The sequence below is a fragment of the Eptatretus burgeri genome, chromosome 13, assembly GCF_056783735.1.
Source record: "Eptatretus burgeri isolate ZD-2024b chromosome 13, Ebu_testis_v1, whole genome shotgun sequence".
In the NCBI taxonomy this organism is placed as follows: Eukaryota; Metazoa; Chordata; class Myxini; order Myxiniformes; family Myxinidae; genus Eptatretus; species Eptatretus burgeri.
The window spans coordinates 1,840,588-1,862,123 of record NC_140973.1 but is presented as its reverse complement, the minus strand read 5'-3'; the positions used below and the strand labels follow the sequence as shown (position 1 = coordinate 1,862,123).

At 43.1% G+C, this 21,536-nt stretch overlaps 1 protein-coding gene and 1 long non-coding RNA gene across 8 annotated transcripts in view; one reads left to right on the top strand and one right to left on the bottom strand.

The window, feature by feature from the left end:
- The window catches only part of LOC147013670 (semaphorin-3A-like), a 138,057-nt gene that overhangs the window by 97,591 nt on the left and 18,930 nt on the right, over positions 1-21,536 (top strand). For all 7 annotated transcript variants that reach the window (XM_085850791.1, XM_085850788.1, XM_085850785.1 and 4 more), the window contains 3 exons: positions 9,816-9,885; positions 10,902-11,046; positions 13,048-13,267. In XM_085850791.1, the coding sequence (XP_085706917.1) occupies positions 9,816-9,885; positions 10,902-11,046; positions 13,048-13,267 (435 nt within the window). The remainder of the gene's footprint in view (positions 1-9,815; positions 9,886-10,901; positions 11,047-13,047; positions 13,268-21,536) is intronic.
- The window catches only part of LOC147013669 (uncharacterized), a 37,504-nt gene continuing 31,752 nt past the window's right edge, over positions 15,785-21,536 (bottom strand). Inside the window, exon 3 of the long non-coding RNA XR_015050476.1 lies at positions 15,785-17,261. This is a non-coding gene — a long non-coding RNA (uncharacterized LOC147013669). The remainder of the gene's footprint in view (positions 17,262-21,536) is intronic.

The window sequence follows — 21,536 nt, the reverse complement described above, 5'->3', positions numbered from 1 at the left end:
ATGAGTACCAGTGTACTGGTATAGGGGCACAACATCAGCGGCATGGTTGCTCCCCAACAAAATGATAGCTACCTGGTTGCCAAGCTGCCATGTGCAAGCAGAAGGATATATGATGTTGACTCGATTATGCAAGTTTGTTGGAGACAGTCGTATCAGTTTCATGTATTTTTGTTTTGGAAGGACAATAGCTTGGTTTTAATCGAGATGTAATTACCTCTTCCAGTGGCAGCACATTGTATTTCGAATTTAATAATTTTTAAAAAGCACCTTCCAAGGGAGACAAGTATCTTCAATCACTTGCCACCAGGTTCATTACCTTTAGTGGCAGCTTTCATCATTTACAAGGGCAGCTACCATCGACTTCTGTTAGTTTGTCTCAAATTTTATTCAGTACAAGTACGAGTACCCCTCCCAAGTGACGGGAAAAGCTAGCAAAAGTATCCGTCCCCAGTGATGGGAAAAGTTTAAGTTAATTTATCAATTCAAATAATATACCATCAACTTTAAAAAGGTTAGTTGGGTTGCACTCTTGGTTTCACTAAGAACCAAAGCTTTAAGCTACTTTTATCACCCACCGCAAAATGGTCGTGAAACACAGAGCAGCGGAGGTCGGAGAAATATCTTGGTTGTGAAATATAATTTGACAACAACATTACTCATGCCTCTTTTCCCAGCATTTCAAAAGTGAATGTTGAGCTTTTCAATGCATAATGTTGAGCAACAAATTGCAGCGCAATAAGTGGCTACCATAAACCGGAGACAGCCGAATGCACGGATAGACACCACGGTTCACAACCTGTAATGGACAACTTCCCTTCCAAGGAACTTCAACACACAAAGAGACCATTCGGCCCATCGAGCCTGTACAATGGTTGCCAACCTATGACTTTTTTGTATGCCGAGCCAAGGCTCATGGAAGAACGAGAACACCAAATCGATCAGAATGCAACAGGATAAAAGGAACAGTATTGAGAGGGTGGGGACACCAACAGTGGAGTTGAAGGACAAAATAGAGGGAGAATTGGACAAACAATAGGGTCGGGAGAAGGAAACCTCCCTCCACATCCCCTTTCTCCAATCCTCTCCAACCTCCACTATCTCCCTTCATCCCCTCGCATTCTCTCTTTCCCTACCCTCTTCCCATCCTCTCTCTCTCTCTCTCCCTGCCCTCTTCCCTTCTCTCCCCCACCCCAACTCCCCTTCTTCCCTCGCCCTCTCTTACTCTACACCCCCTTTCTCTCCTCCCCTCCTTCTCCCTCTCTCTCTCTCTCCCCTCCCCTCTCTCCCCTCCCCTCTCTCCCCTCCCTCTCTCCCCTCCCCTCTCTCCCCCACTATCTCTCTCCCCATTCCCTCTCTCCCCATTATCTCTCTCCCCATTCCCTCTCTCCCCATTCCCTCTCTCCCCACTATCTCTCTCCCCATTCCCTCTCTCCCCATTCCCTCTCTCCCCACTATCTCTCTCCCCATTCCCTCTCTCCCCACTATCTCTCTCCCCATTCCCTCTCTCCCCATTCCCTCTCTCCCCACTATCTCTCTCCCCCTCCCCTCTCTCCCCCACTATCTCTCTCCCCCATTCCCTCTCTCCCCATTCCCTCTCTCCCCATTCCCCCATTCTCCAAAGGGGAGTTGGGTGGGGGGGAGCGACACCTCACCAAATGTTGCTATTCACTGTGGTAGGGAGGGGTGAGGGAGGGAGAGAGAGAGACACAGAGAGAGACACACACACACACACACACACACACACACACACACACACACACACACACGATGGTGGATACTTTGAGACTTTGGAGGACTCCATTCCACATTCTGAAAACTCATGTACACACACACACACACACACACACACACACACACACACACACACACACACACACACACACACACACACAAACACACACTTCCATTATGGTAATAGTTTTAAACGAACACACGCATAAAATACATAAAAACGACGAACACAAAGATGTGCCTTTAAACAGAGTTCTTTGAAAGAGGAATTGAAGTGGGAAATAAGAAAAATTCAATTAAAAAATATATCAAGGTACAGAACACAAAATGGTGATCTCTGCTCTCAGCCTTCACAAATAGATCACGGCAAACACCTGGTCGGATGGACCTTATTGGATATAAATATATGTATAGATGTCGAAGTGAGGGATGGATTATATTCCGAGATCGCACAAAAGGTTGAACAAAGCGATATCCTGTAAAAAATAAAATTGCACATTTTCAGCGGATGAGACACCTCCTGAGGCACCAACCACACGGCACCGCAGGGCCCAACACAGGCGGAAACGTACGTCTGTCTAATCGATGTTCCCTTGAGAGCACGGGTACTTTCACCGAAACAAACAACCAAGCAGCTTGGAGAGCGCTCGCCAAGTGGCTTAAGCACTCAAGCAAGCACTCCAACGAAAGGGTTGTGAAGAAGCGGCTGGCTTGGCATGCGATTAGCAAACACATTAAACACACACCTCCCAGAGACGCCCGAAATATCAAGCCACGAACGGTGACGTCTCTGGATGTTTATCAGCATTGTAATGTACCCAACAATTCGTCGCTCTGATGAACAGGCATTCAATAATATGAGTGAGGAAAGTAAAACAACAAATTTATTGTGAAGAAATTGTTGTGGACTGTTCCAAGTTAAGGCATGGTTGAGCAGGCCAAAAAACGTGGCGGCTTTAGACCCCAGCGAGGTTACCCAGGAAATGCCTTAACACCCCATAAAGAGCGAGGTGGTCGAGGATCGCCTGATGAAGGATATAATTAAATAAGGCCGTTAATTATGTTCAAAAGGGGCGTTTTAATTAACCCAAACACCCAATTTTCACTCTGCACTTCCTTAGAGTTTTCTTAGTGTGCATGCTAAGTTTCAGGCTGCTAGGTTTTAGAGCCTTGGAGTTATGGAGGAGACACACTGACACACACACACAGACACACACACGAAATGATGTTTATTTATGAGATGATTCAGGACTCGGAAAGAACTCATCTCTTTCCTCGAACTAGGGATAGGGACAGGATGACTTGTCATACTCACTCCCATCAGTGGTGGGATAATATGACACATACGAGCCGAAAGAGAATTGGGATTCCCTCCCCCTCCCCCCCATCCTAAATCCTCGAGACTACGAGTCTTTCAACTACCTAAAAATTCCAGGTGCACGCACCACCCCCCCCCCCTTTCCACTCCACTCCGTCCCAACCCCTTCCCGCAGTACAACCACCACATTTCAACTTATTCTGTCCAGCGGTTTAGGAGTGGACAGAAGTCAAACAAACACCTTTTTTCATGATTCATATATATATATATATATATGAAGACCACAAGGGGAAAACCGGTGATGTCACTTTTTATAAATTTAAAGGTTATTGCACCTGGCAATAGTTGGCAACATAAGGTTTCCTCTCACAATATTACTTTAACAAATAACCAGGGGTGTCACATAATTTATATGGTATAAAGTTTAGCCGTGCAATGAAAAAACAAGTGTTGTCAAAGCTGAACAAGAAGAAACCCAGAGTTGTCAGTACTTTTCTCCTGGTTATCTCCCTTTCCTTCATGTTAACTGTTCCAGCATAATATTCAGAGTTGAGAAACTAAAAAATGAAAGGTTGTAAAACTTTCACAGCATAAACTCTGAGCACTACAATGGCCTATTTGGTTATATCATGGATCTATTATTTTTGATCACAGTTTTTATGTTCTGCAAAGTATTAAAATGAAAGTTTTCACTCAGATAAGATTGGCTTTCTGCGTCATTCATGTTAACTGTTCCATCATAATATTCAGAGTTGAGAAACTAAGTTATAAAAGGTTGTAAAACTATCACAACATAAACTCTGAGCACAACAATGGTCTATTTGGTTATATCATGGGCTCCGTAGTTGGTGCATATCGTGGTTCAAGCCTGGTCAAACCTTTATTGTGACTTTTATGGGACCCATGCCGTGGCTTAATGGTTAGCGCATCTGAGTACCCATCTTCATTCGATGTACCCAGCGCCCAATCAACCTGCTTAGGTATATGAGGGAGTCACATGAGGTGATTTCGGCTATCGCGGGGGTGGTTTAGACTTGGTTTCCTCCCGGTTTTCCATCATATTTAGTAGTACGGAGTAAGAAATGGAGAATCCGTCGTCATATAAGCGAAATACCCTTGAGTATGGCGTTGAACACCAATCAAACAAAAAAACAATGACCGTTTAATGTTGAAAAATATAATCTGTGATCACCAAAGTCATGTAATGTATGCTAATAACCAACAAGCATGAATTTGCTACACATCCTGGATTAAAATTGCATGGCAATTATTAAACAAGGGAATAACCAGTGATGTCAGTTTGCAAGATTGATTCATTCTTTGCTCTTAAATTAAATAACACAGAAGCTTGGCAAATGCTACATGCTTAATTTGATCGGCCAATGATCGCTCTTCCTTTTACTGGAAAAGAAATCTATATGACAGTTATTAAACAGTCCACCAAAGTCTTGAAACTTTGTTTTTCAGTTTCTTCAAAATTGACTTATCCTGACATCTCTGGTTTTCCCCTTGTGGTCTATATATATATATATATATATATATATATATATATATATATATATATATATATATATATATATATATATATATATATATATTTCTTCTTCTTTCGGCTGCTCCCGTTCAGGGTCGCCACAGCGGATCATCCGTATGATCCGCATAGTGATTTGACACATGTTTTACGCCGGATGCCCTTCCTGACGCAACCCTGGTCGCCTCTTACAGGGATATGGTACACCTATTTGAACCGGGGTATACACCGGCCCAGTACACTGGTACTCATTTTGCCGACCTCGGAAGGATGACAGGCTGAGTCAACCCCCTGGTGTATTAATTCAGTGGCCCAACGGGGCTTGAACTCAGGACCTTTTGGATCCCAAGCCGCTGCCCTAACCACTGCGCCAACACCAGGCTCATATATATGTATATATATATATATATATATATATATATATATATATATATATATATATATATATATATATATATATATATATATATATATATATATATATATATATATATATATATACATATATATATATATATACATATATACATATATATATATATATATATATATATATATATATACATATTTATATATATATATATATATTTATATATATATATATATATACATATATATACACATGTAGTCTTCGATTTACGACCGATGCAACTTACGACTGTTCGACTTTACAACCACTTTATGACCACGTAAAGTGGCCCCAAAAAAAATTTTTTTTTTTTTGTACTGTATGTAAAATATATGTTGTTCGACTTACGACCAATTGGTCGGAACCAATATATATATATATATATATACATATATATACATATATATATACATATATATATATATATACATATATATATACATATATATATATATACATATATATATATATATATACATATATATATACATATATATATATATATATATATATATACATATATATATATATATATATACATATATATATATATATATATATATATATATATATATATATATATATATATATATATATATATATATATATATATATATATATATATATATATATATATATATATTGTTGAAGATTCAGCGACGGAGGGATTCTCAACCCAGGATTTATAACGCCGGCCAGCTCAGCACAGGCCTCGGGTCACGCACCTTCAATCGCGATACCAACGTAATCCTGAACCTTACCAGTTGGGGAAATAGAACCCCTGGTAACAGACTGGTTTTGTCAGATGCCGAGCGTTTTCTGCCAGTCTGTAACCATTTTTGGTGTTCGATGCCAATCGAATGGATCGTTCTTCGACACGACACGAATTGATCCATAGCGGCAACTTCATACGAATTAACCAGATTTATTGGGGAACATCGGGGATCACAACACAAGCAAAATTCACGACAATGTTTTTATCAACAATCCTCAACCCGTTCTTAACTAGGAACCACGGCCTACAGGTTTCGAGGGGGTCGCTACCGAAATATGCCTTAAACAACGTGCAGACAAAGACAGATAGACAAACAGCATGCATGCAAGACAAGACAGAGTACTTCGTGAGGTTTCATGGACGAGAGGACAGTGTCAAGGGCACGAATGTCGCTCACAACAGGCGGATGTCCACGGATTGAGCTCCCACTCGAACGCGCCGCGTGGCAAGATGGCGGCGCCGTACTCTTCCTTCTCAAGTCACCGCGTGCGCACGCCCTCCTCAGCGCGTTCCGGCCCCGTGCAATGTCGATGATAGGCCTCAGCTGATCTCTCTCACAGTCCAGCATACAAATCCAGGCTTGGCCCGTTCTCCAGACAAGGCCCAAGTAGAGAGGCCGAGCTCCGCGGGCGGATCGACAAACGTGTCGAGCCGTGAGGTGAGTAAGTACGGAGGCTCCGCGGCCAGACGCAAGCCGAACCTGTCGATCACCTCCCCATACGAGTCGATCGTCGACGCCACGTGCAGGCAGCCTCTCAAAGCTGACCGCCGTTTTTGTACCGGCAGATTCCACACCGTCCCTCCTTCGTTTGCTCGCTTCCAAAACACGTGCGCACCTCAAGAGCGACTGTTTCCACACACCAAACCTTTTTACGAAGCCTTCGTTTCTTCTCTCGTTTGCTTGCTTCGAGACACGAGCACTCTTTTTACGAAGCCTTCGTTTCCTCTCTCGCTTGCTCGCTTCGAGACACGAGCACTCTTTTTATGAAGCCTTCGTTTCCTCTCTCGTTTGCTCGCCTCGAGACACGAGCCCTCTCTTTACAAAGCCTTCGTTTCCTTTCTTGTTTGCTCGCTTCGAGACACAAGCCCGCCTCTCTCAGCGAAACCGGCAAAACTCTTTCCCCTTCGCATCACTTCCTCCCTCTAGCCACACCCTCTCTCCAGGCCACATCCCCTCAGCCGACTGGGAGGGGCCTATCCCAGGATGGGGTAGGAATAATAGGGATCTCTCGTTTCACCACCACTGTACGAACATAAAAACAGTCTCTTACACCTCCCGACACACATATAACGTCCCTTTTACCACACAACCTAGCTAAACAGGCATTTAATGGGGGATCTGAGCTAATCCTCTATTTAGTAGTCCAGTAAGGGCCATTTCCGTAACAATATATATATATATATATATATATATATATATATATATATATACATATATATATATATATATATATATATATATATACATATATATATTTTTATGTATATATATATATATATATATATATATATATATATATATATATATATATATATATATATATATATATACACACACACAAGCCGGTAGGCGGCCATGGGTCGCCGAGCATCCGATGACCTTTGACCCCTGATCTGAGTTAATCTAGTACTAAGTACTTACGAAATTGCAATCGAATCGGTTAACCCGTGTATGAGCAAGGGGGCTTTGAATGGTCATTTTGCCCGAACAATGCACGCATTGACGTTTGACCCCTGACTTAGCCGAGATCGGTCAATATGTCTTGAAGCAAAGTTGTAGTACCCATTGAGTACTCTGTACCTATGAACTTTCATTCGTATCGGTTAACCCGTGTAGGAGCAAGGGGGATTTGAATGGTCATTTTGCCCGAAAAATGCACTCATTGACCTTTGACCCCTGACCTACTCAAGATAGGTCATTTTGCAAATGAGCAAAGTTGTAGTACTCACTACGGTCTATAAACATGTAAAGATTCATTCGATTCGGTTCAACCGTCTTGGAGCTAGTGTACTTTGAATTTTCAGCGGGAATGCTCAATGGCCCTCAGACACCCAAGTTGAGAGGGTTACCATTTGGAAACTATAAGATATTGAAAAAAACGGATGTCATATAGCGGATAGAGAATCACCTAAAGATTATGCATACCAAATCTCATCGAATTCCATCGACTGATAACTATTCGGTATCAATTTGAATGAAAAGTACCAAAAATTCCGTTTGATATTGGAAATCCCCAAAGTTCAAGGGGGTGCTGTGGGTGAACAGATATAAATCGAAAATCCGGCTCGTTCGTTTGTGCACAATGCATTCCAGATGATTAGTGTGAATTTTCATGACCATCCGACCATAACCCTAGGAGGAGTAGCATTTGGCGCGAAGGCACCTCCAGCTCTCGCATATTATCGATTTTTGCCCTTTGACCCCTGACCTAAGCAATATCGGTCAATATGTCCTGAAGCAAAGTTGTAGCACTCATTGCGTGCTATGAACCTGCAAAGTTTCATTCGGATCGATGCACTCAACTGGTCGCTAGGGGGCCTTAAATTTTCACCAATTTTCGGGCATACCCCATTTGTAGGGGGCGCTGTGGTAAACTATTCCATATATCACAAAAAACGGAATATATTTGATAGAGCATCACCTGTAGATGATGCATGCCAAATTTCATAACCCTACGTGGGATAATGGCTTTCAGAATTTATTTCGCGTGAACGGTACCGATTTTGAAGGTTTTTCGGCTGTTGCTGGGGAACCAAAGCGTCCCTAGCAACCATCACAATTTCCAAAGCACTCGGTCATAAGATGTACCTACCACCCGAGTTTGGTCAAAATCGGCCCACGTTTACTACCAATTATGTTGATGACAAACGAACAAACATCCAAACAAACAGACAGAATTACTGACAATAAGGGTCACCTATTTCAGCGACCCAACATATATATATATATATATATATATATATATATATATATATATATATATATATATATATATATATATATATATATGTATATACTGTATATATATATAAACAAGCCGGTAGGCGACATGGGTGGTCGCTACATAATTGCATACTAGTCATACAGTTTTGACGGATCGGGCTGAAAATTTTTGACAAAGAGGTTGATTATAGTGCGCATAAAAGCGCGGAAGCAGATTTTTGATTTTCAAAAAAATAGATTTTTTTGGATTTTTCAAAAATTTCAAAGTCCCGTTGCTAGGCAACGGTGGTGTCCATAGCAACGGTGCTCAAAAGCATACAACTAGATCCTGGTGTAAACCTACCTGTCAAGTTTCATAAAAATCGGTTCACTCCTCTGGCCTCCAGAGCTATCCATTACATACAAACATACAGACAGATGGAAAAACTGAGAATAAGGGTAGTCTCGCGACCACCCAATATATATATATCTTCTTCTTCTTCTTCTTTCAGCTGCTCCCGTTAGGGGTCGCCACAGCGGATCATCCGAATGATCAGCATCGTGATTTGGCACCTGTCTTACGCCGGATGCCCTTCCTGACGCAACCCTGGTCACCTCTTACAACACAGGGATATGGTACACCTATTTTAACCGGGGTATACACCGGCCCAGTACACTGGTACTCATTTCGCCGACCTCGGAAGGATGACAGGCTGAGTCAACCCCCTGGTGTATTAATTCAGTGGCCCAACGGGGCTTGAACTCAGGACCTCTTGGATCCCAAGCCGCTGCCTTTACCACTGCGCCAACACCAGGCTTATATATATATACCGAATATATATATATATATATATATATATATATATATATATATATATATATATATATATATATATATATATATATATATATATATATATATATATATATATATATATATATATATATATATATATATATATATATATATATATATATATATATATATATATATATATATATATATATATATATACCGAAATGATTATATTCAGATGACGCTTCTATTTCATGCACACAGTTTACAGTTTGACATAAACTAATATTGTTTACGTTGATACTTTTTGTGTTATAAAATGTATTTTCCAGAGGACGTGTTTCTCCTGAAGACGCGAGATCCGAAGAATCCATTGGTGTATGCTGCTTTCAGCACAAGCAGGTAAGAAGAGAACATAAATGTCTATGGTTAGATGGAGGTGCTGTGTAATGGACATGTCTGCAAGGTAAAGTGTTTATCACTTAAATTATTTTCATTTGAAGTGGTGTATGATTAAAGTTAGTCATATGTAATAATACTTTAAATAAAAGTAATAATTACATGAGTTTGTATAAGGATATAGCATTGCTGTGTTGACTGAATGTCTGGACACAACTTTGAGGTTGTAGGTCCGTTGATGTTGAGTAATCTACTGATGTGGACCTGCGACCGGGGTTATGGATCCGCCATTTGAAGAGGTTTTGGGCTGAAAGGATCGAAACCTCGACGAAAAACGGTGCCCAGCTGATGATCCAGGCAGTTGGGAAATCAGTAAATTGCTTTTAAGTTAAGATTATAACTTCAAATAAAACAACTTTTGAAAGTACTTACTAGTACATAGTGTGCATGCGTGCGCGCGTGTGCTTGATGCAGGTCTCGGGGCAAAAGGAAATAGCAAACAAAATAAAGTAATCCAATGACAAGAAAACATCTTGTATTGTTTGTAATACTCTTGACAATGCATCTAATATATATATTCTAACCACTCACTGACTGAGTCACTGACTGATTAATATTAATGTTCGGTACCTTCTGGGTGACGTAGAAAGCTGAAATTTCGCGTGCCGACGGACGTCGAAGTCTGTCCACCAGGAATAATCACAGAACTGTTGGAAAGCATATCCCAAAATGAAAATATCCGAAAATAGGTGCAGCCTTGTTGTGCTCACTGCAGATGCGCGACCCCAGATAATGGGGAAGCACGGTCCGTTATTGCTTACAATGTGAAAGCATACCCCACTAGTAATTAATAAAAGTCTATTGAGCATGCACAAAAACAATATGAAAATTGAATGTGTGTTTCGGTATTCCTCTACATTCTGAAAACCAATTGCTCATTCATTTCACTCCAACCCAATGCCCGTTTCCCCAAAGCTCTGCCTTCAGTTTGACCAGTCTGGTTTCTTTGTTGCCCACAGTCCGATATTCAAGGGGTCAGCAGTCTGCATGTACAGCATGGCTGACATCCGTCGGGCATTTCTTGGACCATTTGCTCACAAGGAGGGCCCAGCTTTTCAGTGGGTGAACTACCAAGGGAAGGTTCCCTACCCTCGACCTGGAACTGTACGTATCATCAATAATTGATGTAGAGATAAACAGTTCAAAGAAAAAGGGGATATTAGAGCTTGCTTGAGAATTATCATAACGACTTATAGAGTAAGAACATGTATAGTTTAACACTATAAATGTTTGAGTTCTATGATGGGAGCCACGGCGTATTGTGGGGGGCGCAGAGGGGGAATTTGCCCCCAGGCGTCAGGTTCCAGGGAGGGGGGAGGAAGGGGATTAATTCACAACCAGTTTAACAAGTTCGCCCAGAATTCAGCTATTTTTGTAGAAAATCGACTTAGCGACTTCTCGTCACCGCTAAAGGTTGATGACTTTGTCCGGTCTGAGCGGTGTCCCATAAGCTGTTAAGTTTGAGTGCGGGTGAATACAGTCACAAGTTCAACAAAAAGCAAGAAATGGCATATCACAAGTGAGGCAATTCGGCGCCGTGTCCACAAAATAATACGATCCACTCGGTGACTCGGGTGTCATAAATGACTAGTGTCTGTAAGAATAAGCTGCTCCCTAAAAGGGGTTCGATGATAACAGTTGTGTCGTTGAAAGGAGTGAAGATCACTGAAGCTAGTGCCTGGTAAACAAGACACCTGGTACCAAGCTCTGCATGGTGTAGAGAGCAAATGCATCGTTGAAGAGAGGGCCGTAAGCACAGTTGAACTCCAGTGAACTTTACTTTAATTTCAGTGAACTTCAGTTTAATTCCAGTGAACTTTAGTTTAACTCCAGTGAACTTTAGTTTAGTTCCAGTGAACTTTAGTTTAACTCCAGTGAACTTTACTTTAATTTCAGTGAACTTTAGTTTAACTCCAGTGAAAGTCAAATCCGTGAGTCATTTCCACAAAGGTAAAAAGTGAGCCGCCAGGCAGGAAAGCGTCGTCACTCTCCCGTTAAAGCCTCCCTCTCCGCTCATCCCTAAAGTGAGTGGTCATAGAGCCAGCTTGTAGCGTGGGGGCAAACTGATTGGTTCAAAACCAGATAAAAACAAAACACACCGACACTACTGCCATTGGTTGGACAAGTAAATGGAACAAAGTTCATGATGTAAAAGTACTCACAAGTTGGCATCGATGAAGAGTACACTACATTCTCATAAAAATTATGGATCATTAAGACGTTTGTGTTATGCGTGATAATGTGACTTCAAATATTAGTATATGAGCATAAATATCATGCCTCGGGAAATCCCTTGTTTTTCAGTGTTAGATTGATTAAAATTCATCACTAGTGAGGTACCAGTGCTGGCACGTGATGCACGTGATCATGAACCCAACTCCAGTCACAGTGTCCTGGTAAAAGTGAACCGTGTGATCATGAACCTTCTCGAGTCGCGGTTTCTCGGCGGCAGATTTGCTACATCGGTGCATCATGCGGGCATCTGGCATGCAGAACGGGGGATTATCCACTTGAACTCTGAATTGAACAAATATTTGAACTGACATTTCATGTTCCTTTCATCTTTGTTTTGGCATTCTGCATTGAGTGGAGTGGTCAATCGTCAGTTCATTGAAATTTTCATGTGAAGATCCTAGATTACCTAGGTCTATGGTGAGTGAGGTTGGGGATTTGGGAGAGGTAGGTGGGAGGGGGTGGTGGGGGAGGCGCAAAATTATGTTTTGCCCCCGTGCGCCGGATTGAACACCTCCGGCACGCCACTGAATTAGAGGGGAGAAATTGAATAGGAAATTGAATGTATGCTGCTTTTTCAGCACAAGCAGTTAAGAAAAGAACGTCAGTAATCATGAGGACGAGCTTTGTCTTGCTTTGGGTTTATATGTAAACAATTTTCTAATCTTTACTGTCGTATCAACTTCCTTTCTCTTTTACTTTTTCCAACATCACTTTTCTTTTGACTACTGTGTACACTTTTCTCTCAACGATTGTTGTGTTTGTCATTTATCAGGAAATATCCATCTCCAGAATTTTCTGTCCCTTTTCACCTCACTCCATTTATTTTTATCCATTTTTTTTTTACCTGTTATTCCAAATCCCTTTCTCCAGTGCCCCAGTTCCAGATTTGGGGGTTTTCATTCCACAAAGGACTACCCAGACACAACACTTTCATTCGTGAGAAGTCATCCCATAATGGCGCAATCCGTGCATCCGATGGGTGGCCGTCCGCTGCTCGTCCGTACACGCGAGCCTTCCCACGTCACTCGCCTGGCTGTGGATCGAGTCGAGGCAAGGGATGGCCATTATGACGTCTTGTTCCTGGGCACAGGTCAGGGTGATTTGGAATGCAGAGGCTGAACGTTGTACTATTATCATTGTTAAGACCAATTTTGGGGGAGCGCTGTAGCTATGTGCAACATGGCTCACAGATGTTGCACTACATGATGAGCCATTAAATAATGTTCAATTCAAGGATCTGCTTCAATAATTGCACCTTTTAATTCTGAGTTGACCTGTTTCAGTTCACAGATTATTAGAGAGTTGCTTCCTGTGATTGACAGGACTTTTTTTTCTGTTTTTTTTTTTGTACAAGGGTCTCGGTTCATGTAGGAAATGAAGGGCAAAGGAAAGTAGGTTCACTCACCAAAAGGTATGGTTTGGGGTGGAAATACACAAAGAAGAAAGGAGGAATAACGTTCAAACAAGTAACAATGGCCGAGACAGGAACAAAATGGGAAAGAATCAGCGTACGTCGAAGACTTAGAGAGTGATTGGTAGCACATTTGAAAGACTGAAGTGAGGAAGATGAGACAACAAACACAGTGAGACAATTTTACAATCAGGATAATGAGGGGGCAAATGCACATAGGTGGGTAATCAGTCTGAAATATTAGGGGGGTGTGAATGGTGAGTGGGTGAGGAGTTTCTAGAGGAGTGCATGAAAGCTGTGGGGGTTTGGGCAGGGTAGAGGTAGGAGAGGGCAGAGGAGCAAGACGAGATGTAAACTTGTATAAAATAGAGTCCACAAACCTGCCACTGATGGGAGAGTGACTGTGCTTGGGAATCTACCTCCTGCCTTGAGATACCAATGGTGTGGAAGGCTTGTTTTTGACTGTCTCCAGAGGAGCAAGGTTGGGAGCAGAGGCATCAGCCGGGAGTGGGCAGCATTACTCCATGAAGCTCAATATGAAAGCCTTGGACTCTATCATGAGCTCGATGCGGCTCAGGAATGCCTTAGCTCGACACCAAATAGTCAGACTGTGACTGGCTTTTGATGCTACTTTGGTGATATGATCCTCCCTCCCATGATGGGTTATAGCAGATAATGAAACAAAGGATTTCCAGGGACTGCACCTCTTTCCGTGGCTGGCAGAGGAGTGGATTGGATCGTTTAATTGTCATTCCTATGGAGAGACATCGTGATATTGTGTAACTTGCTGTGTTGCACATCATGTACCAAGTTGCTGACCAGCGGCTTAACTTGTCCAGCTCTGACAAAAAGGATTCCACAGTACCCAGCCTTTCACTTGTGTGATATATTGTTCCGCACAGGGTCGAGTCGTCGGAAAAATGGTAAATTTGGTTTTCAAGAGAATCAGATAGAGCATTCATTTGGATCAAGAACGGTGTATGTCGGAAGCTGTGTTGCCTTGTGGGGCCCCAGCCTGCATGGACAGATCATGGGAAAAGACGACGTCAAGAGCCATCCACTATTTCTACTCAGAGAGAAAAAAAATCAGGGAACCACATGAACAGGGGGCCTTGAAAACCAAATGAAGAGAACTTCGACATCAAGGCTGGATGTGTGATGGTATCAAAGACTCAAAATATATCGGGAGAGACGGCCCTAACTTCTTGCTTTGTGATTCAGGGCATCCATCCACTGCTGCAGCAGGAGTAGCATACCCAAGGTGAAATGACCAGGTCGGAAGCCAAATTGGTTGTCAGAGATTAGCAAGTTAGAGAAGACATCGACAAGAAGGTTTCCATTACTTTTCTGATAATGGGGAGAGTAGGTCTGTCATTGAGCAGATAAGTTTTTAACCTTTCTTATTGATAGCAGTGATGCTTGCAACTTTCCAAGATGGAGGAAGTTGCCCATCGAAGGAGGATGTGTGAAAGACAGAGTGAGGGTACAATAGGACTAAAGTACAGTTCCTGAGGATTCTATCACTTATGTCATTGGGGTGAGTTGTGGAAGAGGTGTCGAGGTGAGCAAAAACACTTCTCCACTATGGCAGGGAAGAAGTCCACACGCTGCAGGGAATGTTCTGTGTTGGTGGACAGGGTGGGTACAGGAAGTGTTGGATTTGGGACAGTGGCCTGTTGAGTGAAGATAGAGGATAGCTTGGAGGTTGCATATTTGTTTTAAAGCTGTTGTGCCTGGGTTAAATTCGCAAGCCAAATGTATATTGTGATGCATTGCATCAAACGGTGTGCCATGCTTCAGCAGGATGGGTGTCCTGCCTGTTAAAATTCACGAAGAGACATTAAATATTCCACATTGGCTTTCAAAAAGAGATGGCCGTTGCCTGCTAGGACTCCGACTAGGCAAAATCCAAACTCCTGCCCTAATATACAGGGGCACTGCATGAGCAGCACGATGCTCCTCAGTTATAACACCACCAGTGTGATGAATTTTAATGGAATCTCAGGATTTTTTTTTTCTTCGCAGGAGTGAGGCTCATGGAAGAGCAAGATGGTGGTAAGAACTTAATAATTACTCGAGAAGAGCCATCCTTTCACATGAGATAATTCACCCAGAATTGTGGTATTTTAGTATTACCATCGGGAGTGGGATACATCCAATGTAATCTTACTAAAACACGCAATAAAAAATATTAATACCAATAATATCCCCCCTCTCCAAAGGGTTTTTCCTCCTAAAACAAATGCCGTGTTGATGTCTGTAAGTAGCTTATTCTGGTGCTTCATGGAAAACCCTTTCTGGAAGTAAAAAATATTGTCGCAGATCTGAGGTTCGAGGCCTGCCACGAGGGGAAGCGCTTGGGGTCCCTCCTGAATGCCTGGTCCTGAGGCCGCCGGGCACAAATAACTCCGTGCCTCGGCAGGTTGCTCGTGTCGTGGAAATTCAATAATCTCACGGATCATTTGTTGTATAAAAACACACGTGTGGGAGAAAAGCTTGTTTCAAGAGTCCAAGCAGATCTCTGACTCTGAGCGAGAAAACAAGGCCTTTTCTATGATGGGAAAAATCTGGAGGGGTCAGAGCATCACATGGTACCGGTTAATCAATGCCAGACTACAAGAAAGCTTCGTCTACACACGAGGATCCTTCAAGTAAGGAGAAAAAAAAAAACAATTTTGTGCATAATAAAACGAGATAGCACTGTGAAAAGAATGCGTGTCTTGCTTCAGGGCGTGCATGCAGAGAAAACCTTCAATTACATCGGCAATGATAAGCATTTATTGCAGCACGCCAGTGGGGCATCTGGTTTGCACAGCTTTGCAGAACAATAAGAGGTCCATGACCTCGGCAGTTCGATGAGACTCCTGCTTTACAATCGAAATAAGAGGACAATGGGAAGACAGAGTCATTGAGCTTCATGTTTGTACAACTTTACAACTGAATGGGAAAGCAAAGTTCATGAGACTCTGCAATGCTTTTGGTGCACAACTCACCGGCACCAGACGAAGCAGCTTAACTGACCAATCGAATGAAACAAAATAAAGAAAAGATTATATTGTTACACAGTTAACTAACACACTATATCTATTAACTTATAAAATAACCATCTGCATGCAATGATCTGTTGTTAAGTATATTTTTAAAGTATCAAAGCAGCAAACATAACAGAGGGGTACATTTCATTTTCTCAGTTTCTCAGTCTGTCCGTCTTCTGGGCGTGCGAGCTTGTCCAGTTCGCTTCTGCCGTTGTGCGTCTCTCAGCCTTTCTGCGCTCTCAACCGTCTGCTCAGGAGCTCTTTTTGTCCCTGCTCGTCCGAGCTTTCCCCGCTCACTTCTGCCTTCTGCTTCTCTCACGATCATCAAGATCCTTCAAGGCGTGAACGTTCGCTGACAGACAAATTGCATTGCATTCTGTTATGGCCTCTTATTGTCTCGCAAGCTCTTTGTGTCCCTGCTGGTGCGAGCTTTCCACGTTCACTTCTGCCTTTCTGCTGATTCTTCATATCAGCTCTCTTCCCCATTAGTCCGCAGCCAATGGGGGTGGATCGACGACGTCATTTATGGAAAATACCACGCCATATTGTTTGAACTTTCAACGCAGCCCTCACCGCTCCGTTTATGCACCAAAAGCCGTCATGAGAGCCCCCAGTCTCCTCTTTTTCACGCAAAACACCTATTTGTTCAACAGAGGGTGAGGGGAGAGACATTACACTGGAAAAATACAGCCTAGCCAATGCATGCCCCCCACCCCCGATCAGCCCTTTGACAATGGACCAAGGACCATCCATACAAAGACCAATGAAATAACTGATCCCTGGGCCACCCATGTGTCTGTGTATGCTCACCCCTGGGTTGAGTTTTCCAAAGCCATAACAATATTATAAACCTGCAGTGAGCGGGTGCACTAGTAAATAGAATTTGTCGTCTGTCTGTATGTTCACGTTTTTTGCAAAGACCGCTGGGACAACAACCACCACATTTGGCCCACAGACCACGTCCGACTCAGGGATTGCCCTCAGAGTATTTTCATCCACCACCTCAGCTTTTTTTAAAAATCCCCGAAGGCCCATAAGACCCCAAGGACCCCTAAAACCCTTTTGACCTCAAAGACCTGTAAAACCCTGAATATCCCCAACGACCCATAAGACCCTTTAAGATCTTTGGGACCACTAAGACCCTGAAGACTCCGTCTGTCCGTGAAGCCTTGCGCTATATGTCCATTCATTACGTGCTGTTTGAATGTCAGTTATACCCTGCAGTTATACCCTTACGTCTTTTAATTATGTACTAATGGAATGTACCTTTTCAACCTTTCAACCCTTTAGACCTTTGAAGACCTTTTAAGACCTTAAGACTCTTCAGACCCATAAAGACCTCAAAGACCCTTAAGACTCCCAAACTCTGAAGACCTCAGACCCTTTGAACCCCAAAGACTTTTAAGACTTCAAAGATCCTGAAGACCCTTGAGACCCCAAAGACCATTAAGACCCTCATTAAACCAAAGACCCTTAAGGCCCATAAGACCCTTTAAAGCCCCTGGGATCATTAAGACCCTGATTAGCTTGAAGACCTTAAAGACCCATTAGATCCTAAATAACCATAAGACCCCTTTTACCTTAAAGACCCTTTGGACACTTTAGACACCTTTAGATCCTTTCACGATTTAGATCTTTGAAACCTTTTAACCCCTAGAACTGAGAGACCTTCACACCTCTTAAGTCCCTTTCAACCCCTTAAACCTTAACACCATTTTTGACCCCCTTACACGCCTCAGACATATTACACACCTTGGACCCTTGACCATTTTGAGCTTTAGACCACTTGGACCTTTTTAGACATTTTTACATATTTCAGTGATTAGACCCTTTTGATCCCTTAAACTATTACTGGAACGTACCCTTTAGACCTTATGGAACCTTTTAAGCGCACACCACAGAAACATCTGTAGTCTTCTTGCAAAACACAGACTATACATTTTTCAGCAAGTGATGAGCAAACTCGACCCATCCAGATCAACGGTGGGCACTCTGCGATCTAATATGTAAAGAAGAAAGTTTGTTTGTTTGTTCGTTCGTTTATGTATTCGAACCTTGCAGGAAACTGTGCGACCAATCCTTGCATGGCCTCTTCTTTCATCCAGAGGAAGGTCGAGGGATATGTTTGGATGAAACATATTTGAGCCCAGATAAAACCAGATAATTGCGTTCAGGCGTAAATCAGGTCTTGTGCTTATGCGCTGCCTGCGTTTTTTCCCCGGAGAGATCGAATAATATGTGTTGTGAAGATCGTATGTTGAGGTTCTGTGAACCGTCAGTCCTCCAGCAATGGCAACCACCATACAGCAGATGTGGAGATAGGCTTTCTTAGAGAGTGTTCCAGACAATACTTTCCTTGTGTTGAGTGGGTTACAAAGAGATATGCATTGTGTAGGGTTCAGGTAATTTTTTTTCCCCCCCACTTTCTCCCTGTTTTTCTGTCTTTTGCTTAAAAAGCACAATCGGGGGCAATGCGCCATGACCACCAAGAAGTGAGGCACCATGTGTGCCACCTCGTTTGCAAATCCACACTGAAACCCGGTTCAAATCGCGCACCCAAGCTCAACCGCGATGACAACTTTAACTGAACCACACTCTCTTTACAACCACCACAATCACTTCACCAGCCTGGATAAAATCATGCACAAACTTTTATTACAAATACATTTTAAAACCACCTCATACAACCTCACATTGCATCGCTTGCACGCATCTCAATGCTAGCTCGCTAGATTCTCCACTGTTCAACCACCGTACTTCAACCACCCTGCTCCAATCACAAATGACACAGCCACCTGCACGCCACGTGATTGCACCAACCACCTTTCAACCACAGTACCTCAGCCAACACTCTTCCGTCTCAATGCCGATCTTCCACCAAGCGCCATTCCCATCTTGAACACTACTTAATCCACCATCTCAACCAGTCGCCTTTGATTGATGACAGCAACCACCATCACACCTATTCGGGGCACTGCTTTGCCCCCGCTTGGAGCGCCACGACCAACCAAGCTCACTGCTGTCTAGCGCAAGTCTGCGCTGGCATTTCTGTTGTTGCTCCCTGTCGGCGGTGACCATCATGCTGCCTGAGGAACCATCCGCGACTTTCCAGGACATTTGTTTTGCCAATTGTGAGCGATGCATGCTGCCCCCATGTTAAGTCTGGAACTCCACTCCATCGACCGTCTCGAGGATGAATGAAACAATTCCGGCCTGGCAGGTGCACAGAGGAAGTGATCCCAGTGAGGTCTGTGACCAATGAGTCCGGCACGTTCCGAATGAGGTTGGTGGGGACCGGCCTTCACGCAGAACGGCCGTGCCCGCTGCGACATGAACTCCACCCCGCTTGGGGATGTATAAATATCCCGTCTGTGGCTTCGAACAAGCTCTGCTCTGGAGGTCTTTGGAAATCTCTCTCCAGACTCTGGTGTGCTAATGGAGGCTACTTTCGGGGCTGGTCTTGAGGAGGAGCGACACGGGACACAGCGGAGCACATCATCCTGATACACTATGCCTTCCCTTCTCTGCCCCTCACGCTGCCTTCCCTTCCACGTGCCTCACAATGCCTTCCTTTTCCCGCCCCTTATGCTTTCTTCCCTTGCCCAGCCCTCACATTGCCTTCCCTTCTGCGCCCCTCGTGTTGCCTTCCCTTTCCCACACTTCACACTGCCTTCCCTTCTCCGCCCCTCACGCTGCCTTCCCTTCCCCGCCCATCATGCTCCCTTCCCTTCATGTTGCTTTCCCTTCCCCTCATGCTGCCTTCCTTTCACATCATACTGCTTTCCCTTCCCCTCCCTATACACTTACCTCCTCACAAGCTCCCTCCCCTCTCTACCCCCAACGGACATCTCCGGGCAGTCTTCACATGCTGTATTAACGTGCTGTTTTCACATACCCAATTTTGTTCAATCCTGCTGATCCATTGATCCAGTATAATCCACACGTAGCGTTAGCCAAGAAGTTCTACCCCACTGATTGACTCTACACGTGAGCCGGTACGTACTTGGCAGCTCCGCTCGGCTACACCTGATCAAGTAAGATAAGACAAGTATGCATCGAAGGCCCAAGTCCCCCTTGATACTGTTGTCCAAAGGTAAGATAACCATGTGAAGTAGTGACACCCTGCCAGGATTGGCAGTACCAATCAGCATTCATGGTTGATAATTATTAACCCACAGAGCCATGGAGTTATCTGCGACTGGTGGCCTCAGGACCAGTTGTTAAGGAAGTACTCAAGCGCTTCCCCTCGTGGCGAACCTCGAACTCCGGGCTGGAACAGCATGTTGGGGTTATAGTGATTTTTCAGCAACACATGTAATTATTATCGTGTTTAGATGAGCATCTGTGATTAAAAACATTGCTTTCCCAGGTTAATTATCAACGCCTCCGTGTTAAGGCCTAAAGTGAGTAAGTTGCCTATACATTGCCTGGGTTTTCCCTTGGAGGGATTGAGTAATATGTTTTGTGATGATCATATGTTGAAGTTGAAGTGATTTGTTGTCAACAATACAAGTGTAATTACTATTATATTTCATTGACTTTCACTGGGCTGACTACTTCAGCTGGTATACGTATGAAGAAAATTGGGGTTTTCCACAATCCTGAACCCCTGGGAGTTTTAATAAATTTTTTCCCCCACCTCTAACCTGCTCGTGCACCCCACGAGTACAACCAGCAGTTTTCAACCCATTCCGTCCAGCGGTTCATGAGTGCGCAGAGTTCAAAGCCACAAACAAACACTTCTGAAATGATAGTATGATTTACTAGATTCGACTGTAATAAGTTTCCTGTTTTTCATTGAGAACAATTTTACTTGTTGCATTACTATTTGTATCTTGGGATGCCCTTTAAGAGTATCATTTGATTTATCAAGATGCTCCTCAGGTTCTTAAGCTTTCACATGTTGCTGCTCC